The sequence below is a fragment of the Tympanuchus pallidicinctus genome, unplaced genomic scaffold, assembly GCF_026119805.1.
Source record: "Tympanuchus pallidicinctus isolate F22 unplaced genomic scaffold, pur_lepc_1.0 scaffold6, whole genome shotgun sequence".
NCBI classification, from domain to species: Eukaryota; Metazoa; Chordata; class Aves; order Galliformes; family Phasianidae; genus Tympanuchus; species Tympanuchus pallidicinctus.
The window spans coordinates 19,213,292-19,234,564 of record NW_026294780.1 but is presented as its reverse complement, the minus strand read 5'-3'; the positions used below and the strand labels follow the sequence as shown (position 1 = coordinate 19,234,564).

The window sequence follows — 21,273 nt, the reverse complement described above, 5'->3', positions numbered from 1 at the left end:
AAGCCCTCCTGAGACTTATTAGTGTCAGCTTGAACTGTCTGGAAATGTCTTCCCATACATAAAAAAAGTCTCCATCATTGCTGTGAAAAGGTCTACTGATCAATGAAACAGAGCAGACGGCTTAAAAAGCCCCACAGAAAACCTTAGAGTGTGTATTTATAACAGACGTATGAGAATTTAGCAGCTTCAGTCTCTGAAATGCTGGCTGTGTTGAGCATACTTCACCCAGGGTTTTCATCAGTGGGCAGGGATGGCTGTCTCCAGTTGCTTTGCTGCCTGGGAAGTGCCCCCTCCTGTGCTCCTGCAGTGCTCAGGCAGTGAAGATGAAAAACAAATAGCAACAGGCAATCATGTAATTAAAGCCCAAATCTATCATAATTAATGTGTATAATGGAGATCAGTTAAGTACAAATTTAAGAGTTATACCAAGAGGAGGTTGCTTTATACCAGGGAACCTTATTCTTTCCTGTTACAACTAACTGCCTACAAACTAAAAGATTTAATCTCACTGCTATAGTTAAAGAAATATAGCTGTCTAAAGTCACTTAAACTTAACATGAATGACGGGATTTGGCAGCTCCTTTTACTGTACTTTAAATTAACTTTTTGTTTTTAATAATGTATTGACAAATACTGTTAACCAGCAATGAAAGCAAGTTGAAAACAAGCATTACAACTACATGCAGCAGGTTTAGCTGCCTCACATCTGCAGCAGCAATTTGCTTTCTTTGAGATATCTGGATGCCAGCTCATGAAGGCTAGCGAGCAAATAACAGTTTTATGATTAATGAAAAATAGGGTTGTGTTCTTAGGAAGAGTATCATAGAAAAACATTAAGTCATTAGACTTTTGTATTCCTTATTTTGCTATCTCTAGATAGAGGTTAGTAAGTCTGCCTTAGCCCACAGAAATTTTGAAATTATAATTAACATTTGCAGAATAATACATGATCGTAGGTGGATGCAATCACTTTAATACAATTCACTTTTATTGTCTCTCTCTTCTATAGTGGATCTGAGAAGGTCTCTATGCTGCAAACTGGAATTTCTGTCTACTCTAAGGAACACAGAAAAATAAGAGCTCCTTGACATGACCTGATATTGGGGGGTGGGGAAGGGTATAACTACTAGCAGTAGAGTTTCTGTAGCACTATTATTTGCACTACTTTCCCTGAAAAGAAAATTAAAAAATAAAAATAAAAATGTTTATCAGCATCAATAAAAGCAGCCAACAAGGTTTACCCTTCTCCTTAAAACCACTACAGATATAAAATATACTAGAGCAGTTTTAATTAATTCTTTTCATACTGGATAAAAAGTAATGCCCTTGTTTCAGATATTGCATTATACAGCAGTCTATTATACAGAAGAGAGTGTTGTGACAGCAACAAATCTCCACAGCATCACTGATGTGAAAGCAACTTGTTCTGTTTTCATCAGCTGAGACGTTGCTCTATGGTGAAATTTTGGCTAATTCCTCTCCTGAGGCTGCTGGCATCTTGCTGTAGATCCAATTGCTTAAACATAGAATTGTCAACATTGCCTCCACATCATATGGAGAAATGCTTGTGGCTCCTGGCTGATTTTCTTTCACTTCTTCATAGAGGGAAGGTTAAGGCCGGAGGAACTGGGGCATTGCTTCTTTTCTTTGCTTCCTCTCTGTCATCTGAGCCCCTTGGGATCAGTACTAAGCGTCATTTCTAAATTGAACCAGAAAACTGGAAACTCAGTCTGATGCAAGGATGTTTATTTACATCATATGCCTGTGCACAAACTTTGTGCCACAGCCATAGTTAAGGATCCAATCTTAAAAAGCAAATACCAGGAATATCAGAAAATTGAATGATCTCAATCCTGCAGCAAACAGGAGGTGGTTCTCTTTTTCCCCAGTTTGTTGACTGCTGAAGTCACTCTCACTCAAGCACAAACAACTGAAAATACTCCCCAGTCTTGATGTCTGCATTTCATGGGTACTGTTAGAGTCATCCGGATACCAGGCACATCCAGCCCTGAACAGATGCTCGAAAGCAGTGGAACATGTAATATTGCATTTCCTCTTGTAAATACTGAGTGTTGGCAACCATATCTGAGTCACAACTCGAATTCTGAGATGAAAGATTCTCTAAGCCTTCGTCATTCAGCTACCTGCTCACACCCACAAGCAGTCGCCATTAGAAGTCAGCATTTGTCAAATATTTGAAGTAACATCCTGTAACTTGTTATTCTTAATTTCCACAGTATATGACAGTAGCATACATTGATCAGAGAAAACGTGGAAAAACAGAGATTTTAATTACAGCTTAAGCAGAACTACCCCTTACTGCAAAGGGACAAACGTTTGAGGAATGAGAAGCTCAAGTTCTGCCAAACAACAGTGATTTGAAAAGATACTATGAGCAGCTGAGGCAAACTTTGTCAATTTGAATTGCTAGCTATGCTGACTTTGTGGCTGTGTCCCACACATCTCTGGGAAGCAGGGAGTAGGGAGCTTGTTCAACCATAGAATCACACAAGCATAGTGGTTGGAAGGGACCTCTGGAGATCATCAAGTCCTACACAGTGCTAAAACAGTTCCCTAGAGTAGGTTGCAGAGGAGAGCATCCAGGCGGGTCTTGAATATCTTCAGAGAAGCAGGCTTCACAACCTCTCTGTGCAATTTGTTCCTGTGTCACCCTCGCATTAAAGAAGTTTTTCCTTGTGTGCTTATGAAACTTCCTGTGTCACTTGTTCTACCACTAGTCATCTACTTGACTCCCTCCTTTTAGACATCTACAAGCATTTATAAGATTCCCTCTCAGCCCTCTCTTCTCCAGGCTGTACATTCCCAGGTTTCTCAGCCTTTTCTCATAAGGGAGATGCTCCAGGCCTCCAATCATCTCTGTGGCACTCCACTGAACTCTCTCCAGAAGTTCCCTATCTTTCTTGGAATGGGGAGCCCAGCACTGGAAGCAGTAGCATTGCTGAAACCAGCTAGTGATGTCAGAGTCAGATTTGTTGAGACGAGAAATGGGTGATCATTGCACATCCTACAGCCCACCGGGTTAGCTCTAGCTTTTCAGCTGTCACAGAGCTGTGACTTTTCTCACCTTGTCAAGCAGCAACATCTTGGACATCTTTCTATGCTCAGAATAGAAGAAATAAGCCTGCCACATTGCTAGAAAACAAGGGAGGAAAGAAAGTAGTCATTGTCTCATCTTTGGTATGGCAATGACAGGCCATGTGAACAGCACTGTTAAAATGAGTGTGTACAGGAAAATTTTTAATTTATTTTTTTTTATTTTTTTTTTTTTTGAGATGCATCTGAAAGAATCAGCTCATATTTTTAGTACTTTTTTTGTCATAATAATGGCAATACTATGCAGACAAAGCAGAGGCAGCCAGTAATAAAATCCTTTCCTTTGCTGCTGCCCACTGCAGTGCTGAATCTGGACAGACAGCAGTAATCATTGTGTGATCTTCACATGAAGAGCAGAGACTGTCCAAAACTCTATTTTAACCATATGATGACGTTATTCCTATTTTTTTTTCTTTGTCCCTGAAAAGGTATTTCAGGCAACATAGGTTTCCGATCTCAGTTCTAAAAGAGAAGATGTACACGAGCAAGTCTTCAGTGCCTCTACTCCTATAGCTTCTGTGACCTATTTAGCTCTAAGGGAGGGCAAGTCACTGGTAAGACAAATGAAGCATTATCTTCCTTGTATCTCTGGAATATTTTCCTAGACAAACATTCACACAGAAATTTCTTTAGGATCAAGGCTAAACAGAATAAACAAAGAGTAGTCACTAAGTTATAAAGCACATTCTTTAGATACCAGTAGTATGTTTTTGTATTCATACAAGTAAAATCACCTTAGGCTAAAATAGAATTAAATAAAAAAAAATGTAAATGGAACTCATTTTTTATTTGTTTTCATGCTTCTTACTAAATACAAACATTATTCTTACTCTGAGCTATAAAAATATCCTAAATATCTTTCATTTTATTTCTTAACTATTTTGCTGTATGTTTACCACCTCAGTTAATAAGGTCCCATAAGTAACTGTATTTGGCTGTTTGTTTATTGCATTAGGCCTCCAGGCTACTCCTAGACCAGGTCTTTCAGGAAAGCTATGTACCATGATGAGTGACAGTTTATAAAGAGATGTCAGCATGGTTTCATCTGTTTACCAAAGTGACAACTTTGGCACAGCAACCTCAGTTGTTCTTGCATCAGCTCAGTCTTTAGTGTAGGCATTATTTTTCCTTTGTGTTCAGGATATAAATGAAAAGCACCAGTTCAGTCACAAGGAATGTACAAATTGCAATCTTTGCACAGACACCTCTTCAGAGCTACAGCCTGAGATTTGATTCAGTGGCACAGAACATACAGTGTGAAGCTCATTGCGAACACACTATTTTGAGAACCAGTTAATGCAGTAAAATGCAGACCTTATTTAAGCCTCATGAGGGATAATATAAGACAGAAAGTGTTCAAACCTTCAGAGAGGGAGCAAAAACAGTGTGCAGTGCTTTTTGTCCAGTCTCCAGGAGCAAAGAGAAAGCAAAAAAACCCCGAAAGATAGGAGGAAAGATACTCAAAAAGGATAGGTTCCTGGTGTTTAAAGGATAAGCACAACATTTAATCATAGTAAATTTGTACATTTTTTTTGCTACTAATCCTCGTAACACAGTCAGATGGTAGCAGCTTCACCAGGAGAGACTGAGACACCAACAGGCCTGTGAGCCAAAGGGATATAGCTTTGGGAAGACTGAGCTCTTCACTGAACCTATTACAGTGCTGAAATGCACTGGTAAAACTATACCTCTGGGAAAGACTGGTTAAGAAACTGAATGTTATTACCTCTAAACCAGAAACAGGCCATCTGCACCTTCCATCCATAAGTTATACCAGCATAAGACAAATTTCTCTTAAAAATTCATTGAAGACAATGGTACTGACCACATTTAGTGAAAAGGACTTTGGTCTGGGCCTCAAATGCTCCAAGCGAAAAAGCTTTTTTTGTGAATCACTTGATATTCTCAGACATTAAAGCTAAACCACCAGCCCAGTCCTTCCATTGACATTTGCACTCCACCTTCAAGAAAATTCTGTGATCTGTTAACAGTAGAAAGGGCATTTGTACAATGTGTGTTAACTTGCTTACCTCTCACAAGACTTTTTAAACTAAAATTTATCCACAAAGAAACAAAATGTGGTAGAATTATCACCCACTGAAAAATCTGTTGTGCTTCTTTGTGCCCACCAAACTTCGAGACATCGGGACACCAATACTAAAGTTGGCCTTTGAGTGGTCTTTCATGTACTTGTACACCCATCATAAATACGATTATTTGACTCTAATTTAGATCTCTTTCTAAATCTTCATTACAATATGCTCAGAGATGGAGTGAAGTTGAGAGGGCACAACTGAAATGGCTGCAGCATGTAGAAGAACCAAAATAAAGGTAATTTGATAAGCATTAACAGACGTTGTACCCATGAGCCTGGAAGAGAAGGAAGGGAGACGAGCACACAGCGAGGATAGTAGATGGAAGAGCAGGAAGGCTCTTTAATTTTATTTTATTTTTTTCAGCTTCTGTGGAACAGGAAAACTTTTAGTAGTAATAGTGAAATATTTTGAGACCTCAAGATCAAAACCAAAGCTCATGTGCAGGAGGACATCTGGGTATAAATGGATTTAGCGGCCTTTGTTCTTTCCTCCCTTGACTCCACACATGCAAATCCTACTACACACAGGCTAGCTGCCACAGCTAGCCAGGCTTGTGCTCTTCAGAGCAATTTTAGAAGCCTTCTCCCTTTCCATCTGTTGTTCAGACCCAGCCCTACTTATTCTGAGCAGAGCTTGCTTTCAGAAGGGCACAATTTGCCCCACAGGAAAATCAACTCAAAGTTCAAAATCCCTTAACTCCTACATTACAGAACAGCTTCGCCACATTTAAATCTTCCTGGCAGCATGGCCAAGCAGAATTTGTCACTCTGATGCCAAAAGAAGGCTCCATGTTCTTTCTCCCTCTGCTGGAGGGACGGCAAGAAGGAAGACCAGGAGATCTGTCATATAGAACAGCAGAGATGTCCTCGCTCTCGGGCTTTTTAAAATCTGCCAGGATTTAAAATGCATAGAAACATGCAGTGTTCCAGAGACCCTGCTTCACAGCAAAGGATGTGAACTACTTTGTAGGGCACCTGCAGGAATGGGGAGAGTGGTGAGGAAACCTTGCTCCAGAACCCACTCCCAGGTGGAAAAATGTACCAGCTGGTTGTTCTAAAGCAGGATTTTCACTCCGTTTCTAACAAATTTGTCTGAAATGAAGATAAAAAGTGAGAGCTGAAGCAGGAAGGAAGAGAATAAGCAGATGGACTATGGTAGAAACCACAGTACTGATAAAATTAATTTCCTGTGTCTTCTGTGGGCAAAGGAGAGGAAATACAGGTTAAAGCACTCTGTAATTGGATAACAAATTAAAGCACTGCCTAGTCTCTAACTAGGTTACTGTGCATCCAGAGGCAACCGCAGTCCACCTAGTCATCTGCAATGCAATACTAAAGCTAAAATGTTGTCTTTTCACAAGGCTGTGACAGGAAATGTAGAAGCAATGGCTAATTCCTGACCTTGAAAAGAGTGTGCTAGCAGTTTGCCTGGTTATGAACAAAAGAAAAAAAAAAAGAAGAAAGCAAACACATACTGATGTAAAAAGAGATTGTAAAAATATCTGAGCAAGAAAGCTTCGGTGCAGCTCTTTCTGTAAGAAAGCATTGGGAGTGACAAAAGATCTGGCTCCTCTTGAAACACAGATTGAATTTGAGCACATAAAGTACTACACTCTGGGCACTCCTCCTTATTATCACTAAGACAATCGTTAATGCAGCACCACTCACCACTAATTTAAACAAATTACATGTAACTGGTTCCTCCAGAAAATACTGCTTCACCACCTCAGCTGCCTGACTGCTTCTGTGCAACCTCAGATCATAAGGCAGAAGACACAAACAGTGCATTCAGTACTGCAGAGCCCTCTGCTTCAGCTGCATTCCTAAGTCAAACAGCACTGAAGCAAGAATCTTCATGTTTTGTTTCAGTGATGGAGCCCTGTTTTGAAGTCAGTTGAAGAGTTAATTGGGCAGGATGTTACCTACTGGCCCATAATGTGAGTTGGTACACTCCAGGGCAGCCATTCCACCAGTGCTCTATCACAAATTTCATAAGGTCAGCATTAAATCTAATCCTCAAGGAATTAGTATTCTTAGTGCTACCCTTTGAAAAATACTGTTAATAGCAACAGATGCCACATCTTTCTGCACTAGCCAGAATTTTCTGTACTGGATTTAAAAAAAAAAAAAAAAAAAAAAGACTATATCAGGGACTTGGGGTACTGTTTCTGCACATCTCTCTCAGGGAGAAAAAATCAGTGCTGAGTATCAGTGGAAAGGACTACCTGGTGGCTTGCTCACTGTCTGCATACTTCAATGTTAGTAATTTGAAATTACATTCTTTTATATTCTTGTTTTGGGGAAGGATTTTTCAAAAGGATTAAAAATTCCTGCTAACTTGGGCAAGCCCTTCATTTTAAAAATTTCTTTGAGGTCCTTCACGGGAGATCATCAACACAAATATCCCTAAGTCAACATCAGCTCTTGCTGATCAATGAATGGGCTGATATAAACAACAAGGCCACAGAAGATCTTCAGCATCCTCCTGTCTCTGCTCAGATTGGATATCAGTAAAAGATCCTTCACAAGAGGGCAGTGGGCATGGAGCAGCCTGAAGGAGTTCAAGGGGTGTTTAAACAGTGCTCTTAGATACTGGGTTTGAATTTTGGGTGGTCTTCTGCAGAGACAGGAGTTGGACTCAATGATCCTTCCGTGTCCTTTCCAACTCAGGATAATCTATGGTTCTGTCCAGACAAATGCAAATTCTCTTCCCTTCATCATGTCTGAAAATATGAAACATCTGCTTGTTAATATCTGATTTGTTCTGGTTTCCTCCATTGCCTGCTAACAGGATGAAAGAAAAATGCAAAATGGTAAAAACAAGAACTTACAGATTCTGTGAAAAAAAAAACCAACCTCAATTCTCTTTAGAAGGAAAATCCAAGAGGACTATGTGCATGAGAGTGGAGAGTTGTTCTTCATTCAGGTCTTCATTTGCTGCTTGCTCTACTTGGTTTCTGTAGATCTAGATTACTTTCATTATGTGTTAATTCCCTTGGATGCAAACTAGAGAAGACACACTTGTTCTGCAAATTAGCCACTGTAAGTTAAAATAGACAAGATGGAGGAGGCTTAGAATGGTGCTGTAGGAATTATTGAAATAAGAGTAGCTTAGACACAGAACCACTTAATCTGTACAATAAAATTATTGTCTTCTACAGAAAATAAAGGGTCTTTTCCTTATGGAGACTAAAGGGTGGTGCACTAGTCAGAAACAATCTGAATATTTAAAGTTAGCAAGAAAAAGAAAACAAAAATTCAAAGCACAGCAAAGGTGAAAAATTCTCCCTTTCCCTCCTCGAGCAAAAGCTACTTCTGTCACACGAATGGCCTCATGGCCAAAAATCCCACCTCTGTGACAAGTCCACATGCTGAACACTGCCCTCCACTGTGCTCTGTTTTAAGGCAACACAAAACTATATCCTAACATCAGAGCGTTTCACAGTTGGCTTTACTATAGGCAATGTAAACACATAATTTCTTTTTGTGTTAAATATACACCTTTCTTTATCCCAGATTAAGTAGTGATCCTTGGGTTTCTTCAGATTTATATTTTGCAAAGAAGCAGTACAAGTAAGTACTACAGTAAGGTTTTTAGGGAGTTCATAGAAGGAGGAAAATCCACTGCTTAAATTCAAGCTTCTTATATCTAGCAGTTAATGCAAGAGTAAACATACCTTTTGAATCCTCAGAAGACAGAATTAGGTGATCCCAATTGGTACAAACTGATTTTCCCTCAAAATACATATATACAACTGGTTTACAATCTCTAATTCTCACTAATATAGGTAAAATGCACATATATATACTGAAGCATACTATCAGACTATAAGCCAGACCCTTTCAATTATCAGACCATGATCCAGATTTAGCCTGCTAAAATACACAACATAATCAGTAGCAATTTCCTTACTCATGCTTCTCACAACTATATAAGAAAAGAGGGGACCTGTAGCCATGTCGGAAGAAATAGGTATCTTTTAATTAAAAGGAATATCAAGAGGCAAGTGCAGTAGCAGCTCAGATTGATTTCAGAGAGCTCAGCAAGTGGAAGATAAACATGCAGTGAAATATGTTACTTAGTTGGTCAACCAGCTTTGCTGCACATACACACACAGGCGAAGGGGTGATCCCTAATAAGATCAGTGTGAAAGAAAGTGAGTGCAAGTCTGTGAAGTTGAAGAGAAAGGCTTAATTTAGAAATGGAGGAAAAATCCTGTCCTTCAGCTCTTCTTTACCCTGGAAAAATACATTCTATTTAATAGGAAGAGGCTCAAACTTGCCTTAGCAAAGTTGAAAGAGGCTTTCTGGTCATCTTTGACTTTGCTTATACTGTTAAATAAAAGTGGTAGACCCTTGGTCTATCCACTCTTGTTACTTAGGTCCAGGATAGTTTTGGACCACATCAGCTAGTTCTCTCTACCCAAATCAGCTAAAGATGCTGGTAACTATTAGTAATGAGGACACAGAATCATAGAATATCTTGAGTTGGAAAGGGCCCATCAGGATCATTGAGTCCAATTCCTGAATAATTCCCAAACTTTTTAAATAATAAGAATCCCCAGTTAACCTCCAAAATATCTAACAGTGTTCAATCTGTTATACTCTGCATGTACTTCTAAACGTTTGGCTTAAGGACTGAAGAGCTGCTCTGAAAATATCAAGCATCTCCATCTAGAATGAGCTCCATTTCTTTGAGTTGTGTTGGTTCACACAGCTAAATTCAAGAAGGCATTTTCTTGCAACAAAACTCTTATTTGTTGGGTCAATTAAAAAAAAAAAAAAAAAGTCCAAGAGCAAATAAGCAACTTAAGTAAGCAGAGTAATCAGGAAATACTACAGCCTGTTAACCACTAGGGGAAATCTATAAATGATTTCAGTAAGAATGTTTTTATATTGATCACAAGGAAAGAAGCAAGGCTAATTTCAGTACTTCCCATTTGCCCGTACATGGGCTTCCAGTTCTGAGTTGAACCTCATGTCCTTTTGTATAAGCAACACAAAATAAGAAATTCCAGTTTCATTTGCTGAACACTCAGACTATGTAATGCAGTGATTTAACCTGTTCCTAAAGATTAGAGAACATCCCACATCTGAGCCACAATACAATTTCTACAATATGGAAAAAATATAGAATCACAGAAATGCTCAGGTTGGAAGGAGACTGTCAGAGCCATTTGGCCATGGATCAATCCCTCTCCCTCTTTAATCAAATAGTATGAACTCAGGCTTCAGTTTCCCAGCTAGTAAAAGGAGTTTAAGGTGGGGGAAGGATATCAAAGCCCAGCTGAAGTACAATCCTTACTTGTCAACTGTTAACAAGAAAAGACTGTATCTCCCTTCAACATTACTTTAAGATCTCCAGAGTAAGCTTATTGCTGGAGATTTATGGTGATCTGTTTGGTCTCAATATCACTTAATGTTCTTGACCTATTTGGCCGTGGACATAAAAAATTAAGGGAAGAAAAACTCAAATTAACATCAAACCTGCACTAATGCAGGTAGAGTGTAGAAATGCCTTTGAAACCTCTTGGTAAAGAAAAAAAGCTATGTAAATGCTTCCAGTGTTGGATGCATCTATATTTCCCAGTTGATGGTATCTGATGAGAAGATTCACCAAGCCAAAGATCCAAAGAACCATAGATGCTGCATTTTAATAGTTGTATTCTAAATCAAATTTCTGGGAGGAAAGAATATATTTCCTCTCAGCAGCAGATATACCAACAGTTTAAGTTTAGCTTGACGTCCACCCTCACAGGCAGATTCAAGTGCCAATCTTCTGGTGAGCTTGCAGGTGTTAACCAGGGCAGCTGGGGCACATGGAGAGCATTTCATGCCCATGCAGGTTCAGAACAGCAAGGGCTGCTAGGCATGCTCATGCAGATGGATGGCAGACGTCCACGTGCCAGCAAGGAGGCAAGAGGCACAGGATACTCAGCAAAGGTCACTCTGGAGGCCGCTGCTTCAGAGCTGTGCAACAGTGAACAATAGACTCATGAGAGTACCTGCATTTGTGAAAGCAAAGCAGCATTGACAAGGGTATCTCACCTTTAGCAAGATTGCTATAAATGGAATACATTCAGAGAAACTAGACTCTTATCAAATATAACTCTTATGCGTCCTTGCTAAAGGAACACTTCTAGAAATAGATGTTTTCCATGAAAATGTCCTTACATTTCAGGTCTGTTTGCTCTTCAGTTGATAAGTAGACTGAAAAATTTCTAAATTATGTTTGCCTGCAGGACTTTCTATTGCCAACCTTTCTAAATGACTACAGATTCCTTTAATCCCTTTATTATTTACTTTATAATTTCTTTTGTCATTCTGGTTTTTCATCTCCCTCTGAGAATAAGTGGGAGAGAGTGCATCCCACACTATTCAAGTATCATCTACATAGCACTTTAAAAAAAAATCTCACCTAATGTACTAACATCACATTCTGACTTACTTTTGTTCTAACTGTATCAAGTTCCACCCCCAAATTCTTTACCTATATATATGACTACAAGGGTTTAGTATTTATCTTTTTCCAATCTTCAATCTGAAATTTATTAGCATGCATTCTTTTTGGCAGCCAACTTAAGCCAAATCATTGCAGTTAGTCACTGAATGCTAAAGCAAATTGGTCTCAGAAAATGTAATAAACTTTCATTTTGCCATTTCTCCTGACATTTTATTAAAAGGTTTTAACCTAGCCTGCACAACTTACAGTTTACTTCTGCTCTGGTTATAAGGTCCTGAGCTGCCACCTCTTTTGTCTTCCTATAGGCATCTGGCCTGGCTGGGATAAAATAATTCTGATCCACCATCTAAGAGGTCACAGAGTTAAGTAGATAAATTTAAACATTAAAATGACATGTTTTTCATCTGCCTATCCTTAGGTTATTTTTTTTCTTCTCATTGTGTTTAACAGTTTGGGTTTTTTTAAGAGCAAGCACCATGCCTAACTCAGCACTTTGGGGAAGCCCTTGGATGGCATTTTTCCTCATTGGTGTATGGCAATGCTCAAAATCGACATGTTCTGTCATAGTACTAAGAAAGCCAGTGTCTTCTAAAGTACACTTCCATTGAAAACATTCAGTGAAGAGGGAATACCTTGTGTGCCCACAAATCACAGGATTCATCTCCACTTCATGTCAGTAACACCCCAGAAATATCATCTTTTATAAACTGCAAAGACAAACTGAAATGAGGAAAGACAGCTGAACACAAAATCACAATGAATCCATTCCTACTTCCTTGGCACCCATTCCACCCACCATGACTAAACTCATTGATTTTACCCAGACAGCTATTGCTGAGGAAGCTACAACCACTTTTTTTCTCCTATTACATTTCTACGACTCCACCATTGTCAGCATTTAAAACAAAATAAGGCCTTTCTCAGAAAATGCTGGTCTTCAACACTATCACTACGTAATGACATATTTGCTGTAAAACTATCCTACACTCTTTTTAAGTGCTGTTCCACAGAAGAAGTTTAAAAGGTGAATCTTAAGCATGTTTCAAATTCTTTTGCATTCAAGCAGAGCTCAGTATTTCAGAACACAGGGAGATATAATGCATACAGTCACCTGTTTTGTCACAAATGTTCCCAGCCAGCAGGACCCCAAGAGTATGTTGCATTACAATGGCAAGTTATAATCTTCTTGTACAATAATGTCTCCGAACCACAATATGAAATGTGAAGTCCAGTGAATGGCAAACAAGGTTAATCAAAGCTTAATGAAAGGTTAATCAGAGGTAAAGAAAATGCTGACTACAAGTAAGGACATATGTGAAGTTCTCTGACAATTCCTGGGAGCAGCTTTAAGGAGTCACATGGCACCTTTGTGAGCAGACAGTGCCAGGACCCACAGTCTGTTCTAGGTCAAGGAAGAAAAGATCAGGATTTTTTTCCTGGAAGTTGAGTTGCCCTTCTTTAACTGCAGAATCCCACATAAATTATTTTACCCTCAAACAAGAAATGTGTTCAAGCAATAATCAAGACAATAAAAGGGGTAGCATTTGTTCTTGGGCCTTCTGAGTCCTCTTGCTGACTTTACTGTCTTCTCCTAACTAGGCTGTTGCTTTGCTGCCTCTACATTTATGTTCTTCTGTGACTGTTCTGCTACTGTAAATTAGCAGAAAGTGGTAACTAATCACTCATACAGTTCATGCCCCATAAAACAGATAACAATCCATCATCCATCGTAAATATCAGTTACTTAGTAATAACCTGTGAGGTAGCTCTGTTCACTGTCACTAGCTAATTACTCAAAGCGTAGAGAACTTAAAAACATCAAAAAGAAACAGAATTAAGGGCTAATTTTCCTCACGGATCCTAATCCAAAGGAAAAAAAGCAAGGTGTCTGCACAAAGCAGCAGGTGATGAAGCAGAGACGTAAAAGTCGACAGTGGAGTTTGCAGTGTCTTGGATGGATCAAGATCATATTATTCATGGAGATGCAACAAGTCTGAGTAAAGCCAGGAGATTACCAAATATTGGTATTGAAAATCTGTATAACCTTGTTTTTTGAGCCAGAAAGTCACTACTGTGTGGGGACAAAGTATCAGGTCTAGGAGAAAACTGCAGGGGGACACAAGTCTTCACAAGTTTTAATCCATCTGTTAATGCCACTTAAAAGCATAGATTTTAGTGCCAGCTTAAAGACTTCAAGACACAAAATCACATTTGGCCTGAAGTTAATTCGCATCTGAAATGTTGGGTTGATCTCTTAGTGGGATAATCCATCAAAACCAAGTTGGGTTCTGATTCTTGGGGGCCAATAGCAGTATGTGTATCCACACACACTTTTTGTTGCAAGAACATCTAAACTGTAAACTGTTTTATTCATGCCATGAGCCCTATGAATTAATAAGCATTACTATTATTTTAACTTTCGTTGAGATATTCCTGATAGGACAATCTATTTTATAAGATACTGTTATGCTAATGAGTTCTGGACATTTTTTTTAAGGAACTCTCTACTTTATAATTTTTCCACATCTTTTCCTATATTTTCCTCTACATTTTGTTGTTATTTCCTGTTCATGTCATTTAATATCTGTAAATTTACCTGTCTTAGCAATGAGTGATAAGTGTTGAAACTACAAGGCAGAAGCAGTACCCCACAGAGCACTTTTCTGCTGAGAAGTGTGAACTGGGAACTGTTATCTAGGCAGCTTGTTTAAATGTAGCAAGACACGCTTAGAAATACATTTACTGAAAAAGTAACAAGTCTGGCAAACTTGTTTTCTTTAAATTAACATTTTCAACTCAAAACCTCATTAAGGGACAATGAAATTCTTCTAGATTTCCTGCTGAGAACCAAGAGGTTCATATGTAAACAGAAGACTTTGATTTTATATGCATGCTCTCTCTCTTCTGTTCCTACTGTTCAACAGTAGTATAAATTCTAGTTTTCAGTGACACTAGAGTTTAATTCCTTAAAAGCTTGTTCAAGGAGTAATATCCACATTTTCCCTCAAGAAGAACATTGTGGAAACGTGCTTTGTGGAAGGTGCTTCTATACCTCATGGGCCTAGAAGATCTACTGGCTGCAACAGGACCACAATAGCAGATTCCCCATGAAAAGAAATGTGTCAGCTGTCACCACATCTCTGTTCTCAGAAGTCAGAGACATCCCACATCCTCAGCAAAGGCAAATTATCTGCATGGGAATAGAGACTATAGAAATGCTGCTTGTGTTCTGGCAGTTCAAGGAAGAAGTCACTGCAAAGGAACTGACCTTCACCTTATAGATAAGGTTCCCCTGAAAAATGCCTCATGAGTAACCACAAAAGCAAACTGGGAATAGCAGAGTCCACCTCTTTTTTTTCAAAGAAGACAAAATGAGCACAACTCCTCCGTGCCCTTTCACAGCACAGCACACAGTTACATGGAGCCCACAAGGAGACATGCAAAGGTTTTGAAGGCTGAAATAGAAATGCTCTTTGACAAGTAGAGGTGTATAGCTCTTTCAGAGCCTGATAAACACAGAGGCCTGAAGAAAGAGATTTATGAAAGTCTCGTAATTATTAAAAAAAATGGCAGGATATATTAGGGGAAGGATCAAATCTAGATTTACCTTTTTTATTATATTTTTTTTTACTTCAGCTACTGCCCAGTGCTGGAGACAGGAGATGTTCAACAGCTGAGGCACCAGTTCTACACATTCTTCATCCTCATCCTGTTCTTATCTTTCTAAATTACAAAGCAACGTTAGAAAACATGGATGATGTGATGAATTCTCAGACAACAGCCAAGTCTATTTCCATATCATACCTCCCTGAAATCTCCTCAAAACAAATCTTACAAGGATTACAGTTTATTTTGTGTTACGTTCTGATAGAAAAGCCTAAACAATTCCAATGGAATTAAAATGTTTAACTTTAGTACAATTCTACTGTCCTATGGGACCTGGCTAATTTCAGTGCCACCAAATGATCAGGCCAAGTAATTTCCAGGCTACTACCTTCTGCATACAAACAGTAAAGTTTCAGTGCAACTCCTCATGCTGTTCCAAGTTAGAAGTTAAAAGTAAAATAAGCAGGTATCAGAGTCCAAACACAGAATATGGACACTAAAATTACATCATCAATTTCTATCACTAACGGAGCGCCACTTGATCCAGTTTACCATGCACAACCATCTGGTATTAACACTCTCACTATTAAAATACTGGTTATGCTCAACACAATATTGAACTTCAGTACAGAAGATGTTATTATTCTGACTTACACAATGACTTTTACTCTGGATATAATTATTCTGACATCTCAAAACTGTCTCATCGGCAACTGTTTACTTCCCTTCATACTATTTAATGTGAGTGCTTTTAATAGAGTAGGTTGCAGACACACATAGTCTGCATTTTATTTATCCACTAGAAGTCTGCCACTTAATAATTTTGAGGCTTCACCCTCAAAAAGATCCTCTTCAAAGACAGTGTGTTCCTGATTTGAATAGCAGCTTTGTCTGCTATTTACCTTTAGTGTACAGTATATTCAAAAGGACACATTGCATGCATACGTTCTGCTCACTCTGAGTTCAACCCATCAAGGAGACAAGCACCATCTCTTTGCAATTATAATTGTCAGTTCATCTGAGTGGCTCATAACATGTCAGGATCCACTTCAAGAACATGATAAATAATTCTTTTAATATCCAGTCTGAAGATGAATGTACTCCTTTGAGCATTTCATCACATCGCCTGCAAAAAGAAGACTTTCCTCCCAGCTCCCAGTGTATCCTGTCAGCTGAAACACACTGCATGAAGTGTGCTCTGTCTGAACTAACATATGGTTTCAGTCCTGCAAAGCCTATTTCCAGGTACTCTGCCTGTTGTATGCAGCCTTTCCATGCAGTGGCAAGTAGCTCCTGGTACGTTAATTGTTCAAGCCTCTGCTACACCGCAACAGGTTTTTTCACAACAGAGATTTTAGCATTTAAAAGCAATGTTTTATTACTGAGTAAGTTGCTCAGTAGACTTGTCTAGTAATTTGTCTCTAAAAAGCTATTATTCACTGAAACGCAATGAGCAAAACAAAGCCATCAGCAGCACGTTCGTGCCGTGTTAGAAACTGTCTGCAGTTTTTAACAAGCAGAAAAGCCAGGTAAAGGGCAGGAATGGTGTGTCCAAAATCATAAGGGAGTTCTTCATCTGAATGAGGTATAGAAATGAGCCACTGCTCCCGAAGAAACAGGATCACCCTGGCCATAAGCAGCCCTCTCCAGCAGGATGCAGTGCTACAGGCACACTGCAGCCTGACGTCTATGAGTACTCAGCACAGCTCGGTCTGCACACAGCCACTTCATCTGTCCAATCACCTTCTAGACATACAGCATCTCATTCTGCAGTTACACAGAAATCTCAGTAGTGACCCCACAAACTACCATTAAGCAGTTGCTGTAATGCTCTACTGCCTTGCTGCTGCTTTTTTTAATGTCACAAAGTCCTCTTGAAGAACCGATTTCCAGTTTCAAGCTCATTCTCCTCTTCAGATGATGTTTTTATAGACCAGGCAGAAAACCTTTGCACGGGGACTAATTCTGAATGTCTAAATCATTCCTTCCTGAATTTGCAGTCAATGTGTATTTTAGCTCAAAATTAATATACTTAGCATAATCTAAGCAGGTAAGAAGAATAAATATCACTCTCAAAGGAAAACTGCATATACATAAATATTTAAACAAATGATATCTGTAAATACATTTATCATATTTTCTCTAAGGGTAAGTCATCCTTTGTATATTTGAACTCAGTTATAAACAGTCCATCATTAGCAGACATTGAGCTGGGTGTGAGCATTTCACAACAGGAGGGGGATTCATGAGCAGGCATAAATTTCACCCCTTAACAAGGAGAATATGCAATTTAATTTGATCAACAATAATCAAATTTGTATAAATTTAGAAAATGTATTCCACAGAGGACAGAACTTCAGTAGGGGAGATATACATAAATAGGCAGTTTTACATCCAAGGGAAAGAAACACACCATGGATCTCATAACAGTGTAGGAATGGTGGGGTTAGGCAGTCAGAGATGCTTTCAAATCTGCTTGAAAGACACTCCAAGGGCCCAATCCTGCAGCTCCTGCTGAGGCCCTTAGTCTTTCAGTGTGAGGTTTATTTTCCATGAGTTAGAAATGCAGGGTAGCCTGGATTTACTTCAGGTAGGAATAACGATTGTCACAATAGATCTTATGAGCAGAACCCAAGCTTCTGTTTTCATTTTGCATGACTATGCTTAGAAACTTTTTCAAACAATGAGCAGCCATGAAAGAGCAGCCTGACTGCTTTATGGGGATGACACAGAGATCCCAGTTTAGGCACAACCCACACGTCAGAAGTTCTTTTTAAATAGGTTTTGTGCCTGAGATTGATCTGAGATTGATAATACCAGAAACTAAACTCCTTTATCAGCAACATATTAATATCAATGCCAATTTCCATCCACTCTCCTGTCAGCACCCCTGACTGAGTTGGAGAGATGCCTCCCCTTGGAGGTAAATGGAGAGGAAATGTGATACATCCTCTGTCTGCTGGATGCCACCAAGAGGGAAATGTGATCCATGGGGACATGTCCCGCTCCAGCCAACCAACCTATCACCCATGGGCTGCTGGCTGGCTTTGGGTGAAAAATGTTTGGCTCTTCCTCTGTTGGCTTTAAAAACCACCCAGAGGTACTCTCTTTCCAGTATCCTCTTAAGCCCAACAAAAAAAAGAATCAGAGCAAGCAAAACCACACTTCATCCTCAAAGTTTTCTCCTAATGGAGGTGAATAGTTATAGGAAACAAAAGACACTTTCCAGGATCTCTAATTTGGAACAAAGAAACAAAGCATTCCAACAGATAACCCACAGCTGTTGCCGCCCCATCAGAGCCCCAGGCACCATCCACTGCATTCCCCTAGCTCCAGCCTTACTCTGCTCTGTGCCAGGAGACACAGCAGAGCCCTCGGAGTAGCCGCTGAGCCCTGTAGATGGGCACATGGGGAGGGCACCGTACAGAGCACCTGGACAAGAGCCACCCACTGCTGTACAGAAAGTAACTACCACAAGGGGTTAAAAAAAAAAAAAAAAAAAAAAAAGTGCATCAGGCCAAAAATATCTGAGCAACCTGCGGTCACAGCTGCCCAACCTGCCAGATTTTCTGCCAGATTAGCTCAGTAGTAGCTGCGCCTCGGGAGACCCAAGAGCTCTCGAAAAGTTTGGTGGGTGAAGACGGGGTGAGGGCACGGGGGACCGGGAGGAGCCACCAGCAAAGGGAGAGTCGCCGCTGTCTTGCGGGCACCGTGGAGCTGGCGCAGGGGAAGCGCCGCGGAGCAGCAGCGCCTGTTGCCCAAATACCGGCGGCCCGGCCGAGCCTTCCCCAGCAGCCGCGGGGCCGAGATTTCGCATCCCTCCGCTCAGAGCGGAGCGGCCGGTGAGGGATCTCTGACCCTTGCCTGCTGTCTGCTCCCAGGGATGCGGGCTGGAAGGGCTGCAGACCACCTCGACCCTGAACCCTTTCCCGGAGCATCGCCCCTCAGCTCCGCTCCGCGCTGCGCTCACAGCCCCCCCCCCCCCCCCGGCTGCCCTGCCCCGGCCGCCCCAGGGGGAAGCTGCCTCCCCCCACCCCCCTAGGCTCGCTGCAGCGCCAAAGGGGAGAGGAGCCCGCGGGAACTGAGCGCTGCGGCCGCTCCCCAGCACCCAGCGGGGCATTTCGGCCTCTTTGGTATTCTGAGAGGTGGCCGCTCGCTGCTGCAGAGCCGGGAGAGAACAGGAGAACTTGGGGAGGTGGGGGGGCCAATAAATCCGCCGAGACGCCCACCACAGCTCCGCAGCGGCACCGAGCTGGGCAAAGCGAGAGCCGGGGGCGGAGAGGGGTGCGGGCTACCAGGGCTGCCGCTTGTTGGTGTTGGGGTGTCAGAGAGCCAACGAAAGCCTATGATCTACTACACTGCAGTGCCGGCGTCAGGAGCCTCCTGCTCGGGAGCTGCCGCTGCAGGGCAGCCGGCACACACCCGCACCACGCACACACACGCAGCATCCCTCACCTCCCCCCTCCCGCAGGTGCTTGCGGACATCCCGCTGGCCTGGGGGAGCAGGCAGGCGCCAGGGGGACCGGGGCCCGGGGGAGGCTGGTGGGAGGGCCGTATTTCCCTGAAAAGCCGCCGGCTCCCCCGCCCGCCGCATCCCGGCCGCCCCGAGCGGGAGGGAAAGATGCAACAGCAGCAGCGTGACCCACCGGACCAAGCGGCCCGGGGCAGCTGCATTTGCATTTCTTATGTAATGCACCGCAAGTTTCCCCAGTCGGAGCCGGACCGGAGCGAAGCTCATGACGCCGGTTGCAGGCAGCCATGGGGCCGGGAGCAGAGCGGAGGGGTCAGCCCGGCAGCGGGTGACGGAGGGGGGGGCACAGCGCCTCAGTCTCCGTCCAGGCAGAGGCCCAAGGAAATTGACCCTTTCCTCACCGCCCCATTCAGGCCCGAGGTCCCAGGGGGGATTGCTAAGTTGGGGGGGCCTGACTTCAGAGAGCTGTGGGAGGTGGGTGAGTGCGGAGTGGGGAACGCGCTGTAAATCGAGCACAAAGTGAGGTACATGGCCGGCTGGCAGCAGCATGCACGAGGCCGGGCCCCCTCCCAGACGGCAGCCCCGGGGATGGGCTCTGGGGACAGTGGGCAAAATGCACCGGCTGCCCCTCCGATATAAAAGTTTCGTCCTCAGAAATAGACCACAAAACTAGGAGATGCAGCCCGGCCTGGGGTCGCCTTTGGTCATAGATATCAATACATTTTCTCCGTGGTGACAGTGGCTGAAGCTAATCTGTACCGCTTCTTGCTTATTCATACACATACATGCATGTCCGTGCCGGCCTCACTCTATCCCCCCTTCTCGGTAGGATTGCAGATCTAGCTCAGCGAGCAACACACAGGGCAGCATAAAGGAAAACAACGCGGTGCAATGCATTGCTTACCAGTTTGGTTCTTGTTTTTCTTAAGACTCTTGCCACAAAGACACTGCAGCATATGCGATCCTTTGCTGAAAATGTTCCAAAGAAACCACATTGATTTGGGCGAAAAGCAATCCAGCAGCTTATACACCCTGAGAAAGAAGAGATCCTTGCGGTTGCATAATAATAAATTGAGACCAGTTCTCCTGAAGAGGGGCACCAGTTTTATCATAGAAAAGGCGGTTATATTCCGATCTTCTCACAGTTTTTGTTGGTTTTTATTTTGTTGGTTTTTGTTGGTTTTTTTTTTGTTGTTGTTGTTGGTTGTTCTTTTTTTTTTTTCTTCACGTGGTATATTTCTTTGAGACTTTTCAATGGATGTTTTTTTTTTTTTTTTTTTCAGCCGGGCTCAATGGTTATTCCCCTTAGATCAACATTGGATTATAACCAAAAGCGTGAAGAGACACACGCACAAAAAAAAAAAAAAAAAAAAAAAAAAAAAAAAAAAAAAAAGAAAAAAAGAAAAAAAGAAGAATAAAAAGAAAAAAACAAAAATCCCTTTTTCAGTGCGAAGCCAAACGAAAAGTAAGGTAGCGAAATCCCGGCCGAGGCCAAAACCTCATCGGAGACACCGGCAGAACGCG

At 41.5% G+C, this 21,273-nt stretch overlaps 1 protein-coding gene across 4 annotated transcripts in view; it reads right to left on the bottom strand.

Moving 5' to 3' along the window:
• Nucleotides 1-20,989, bottom strand: part of FGF14 (fibroblast growth factor 14) — a 383,970-nt gene extending 362,981 nt beyond the window's left edge. For 2 of the 4 annotated variants that reach the window (XR_008201892.1, XM_052664478.1), the window contains exon 1: nt 20,654-20,984. Coding sequence is in view for 2 of the 4 variants with exons in the window: in XM_052664478.1 (XP_052520438.1) it covers nt 20,654-20,861 (208 nt within the window). In the remaining 2 variants the exon portion in view is untranslated. Of the gene's footprint in view, nt 1-20,653 lie in introns of all 4 variants that reach the window. The other 2 variants (XM_052664480.1, XM_052664486.1) reach the window with 2 other exon arrangements.
• Between the last annotated feature and the right edge of the window lie 284 nt (nt 20,990-21,273).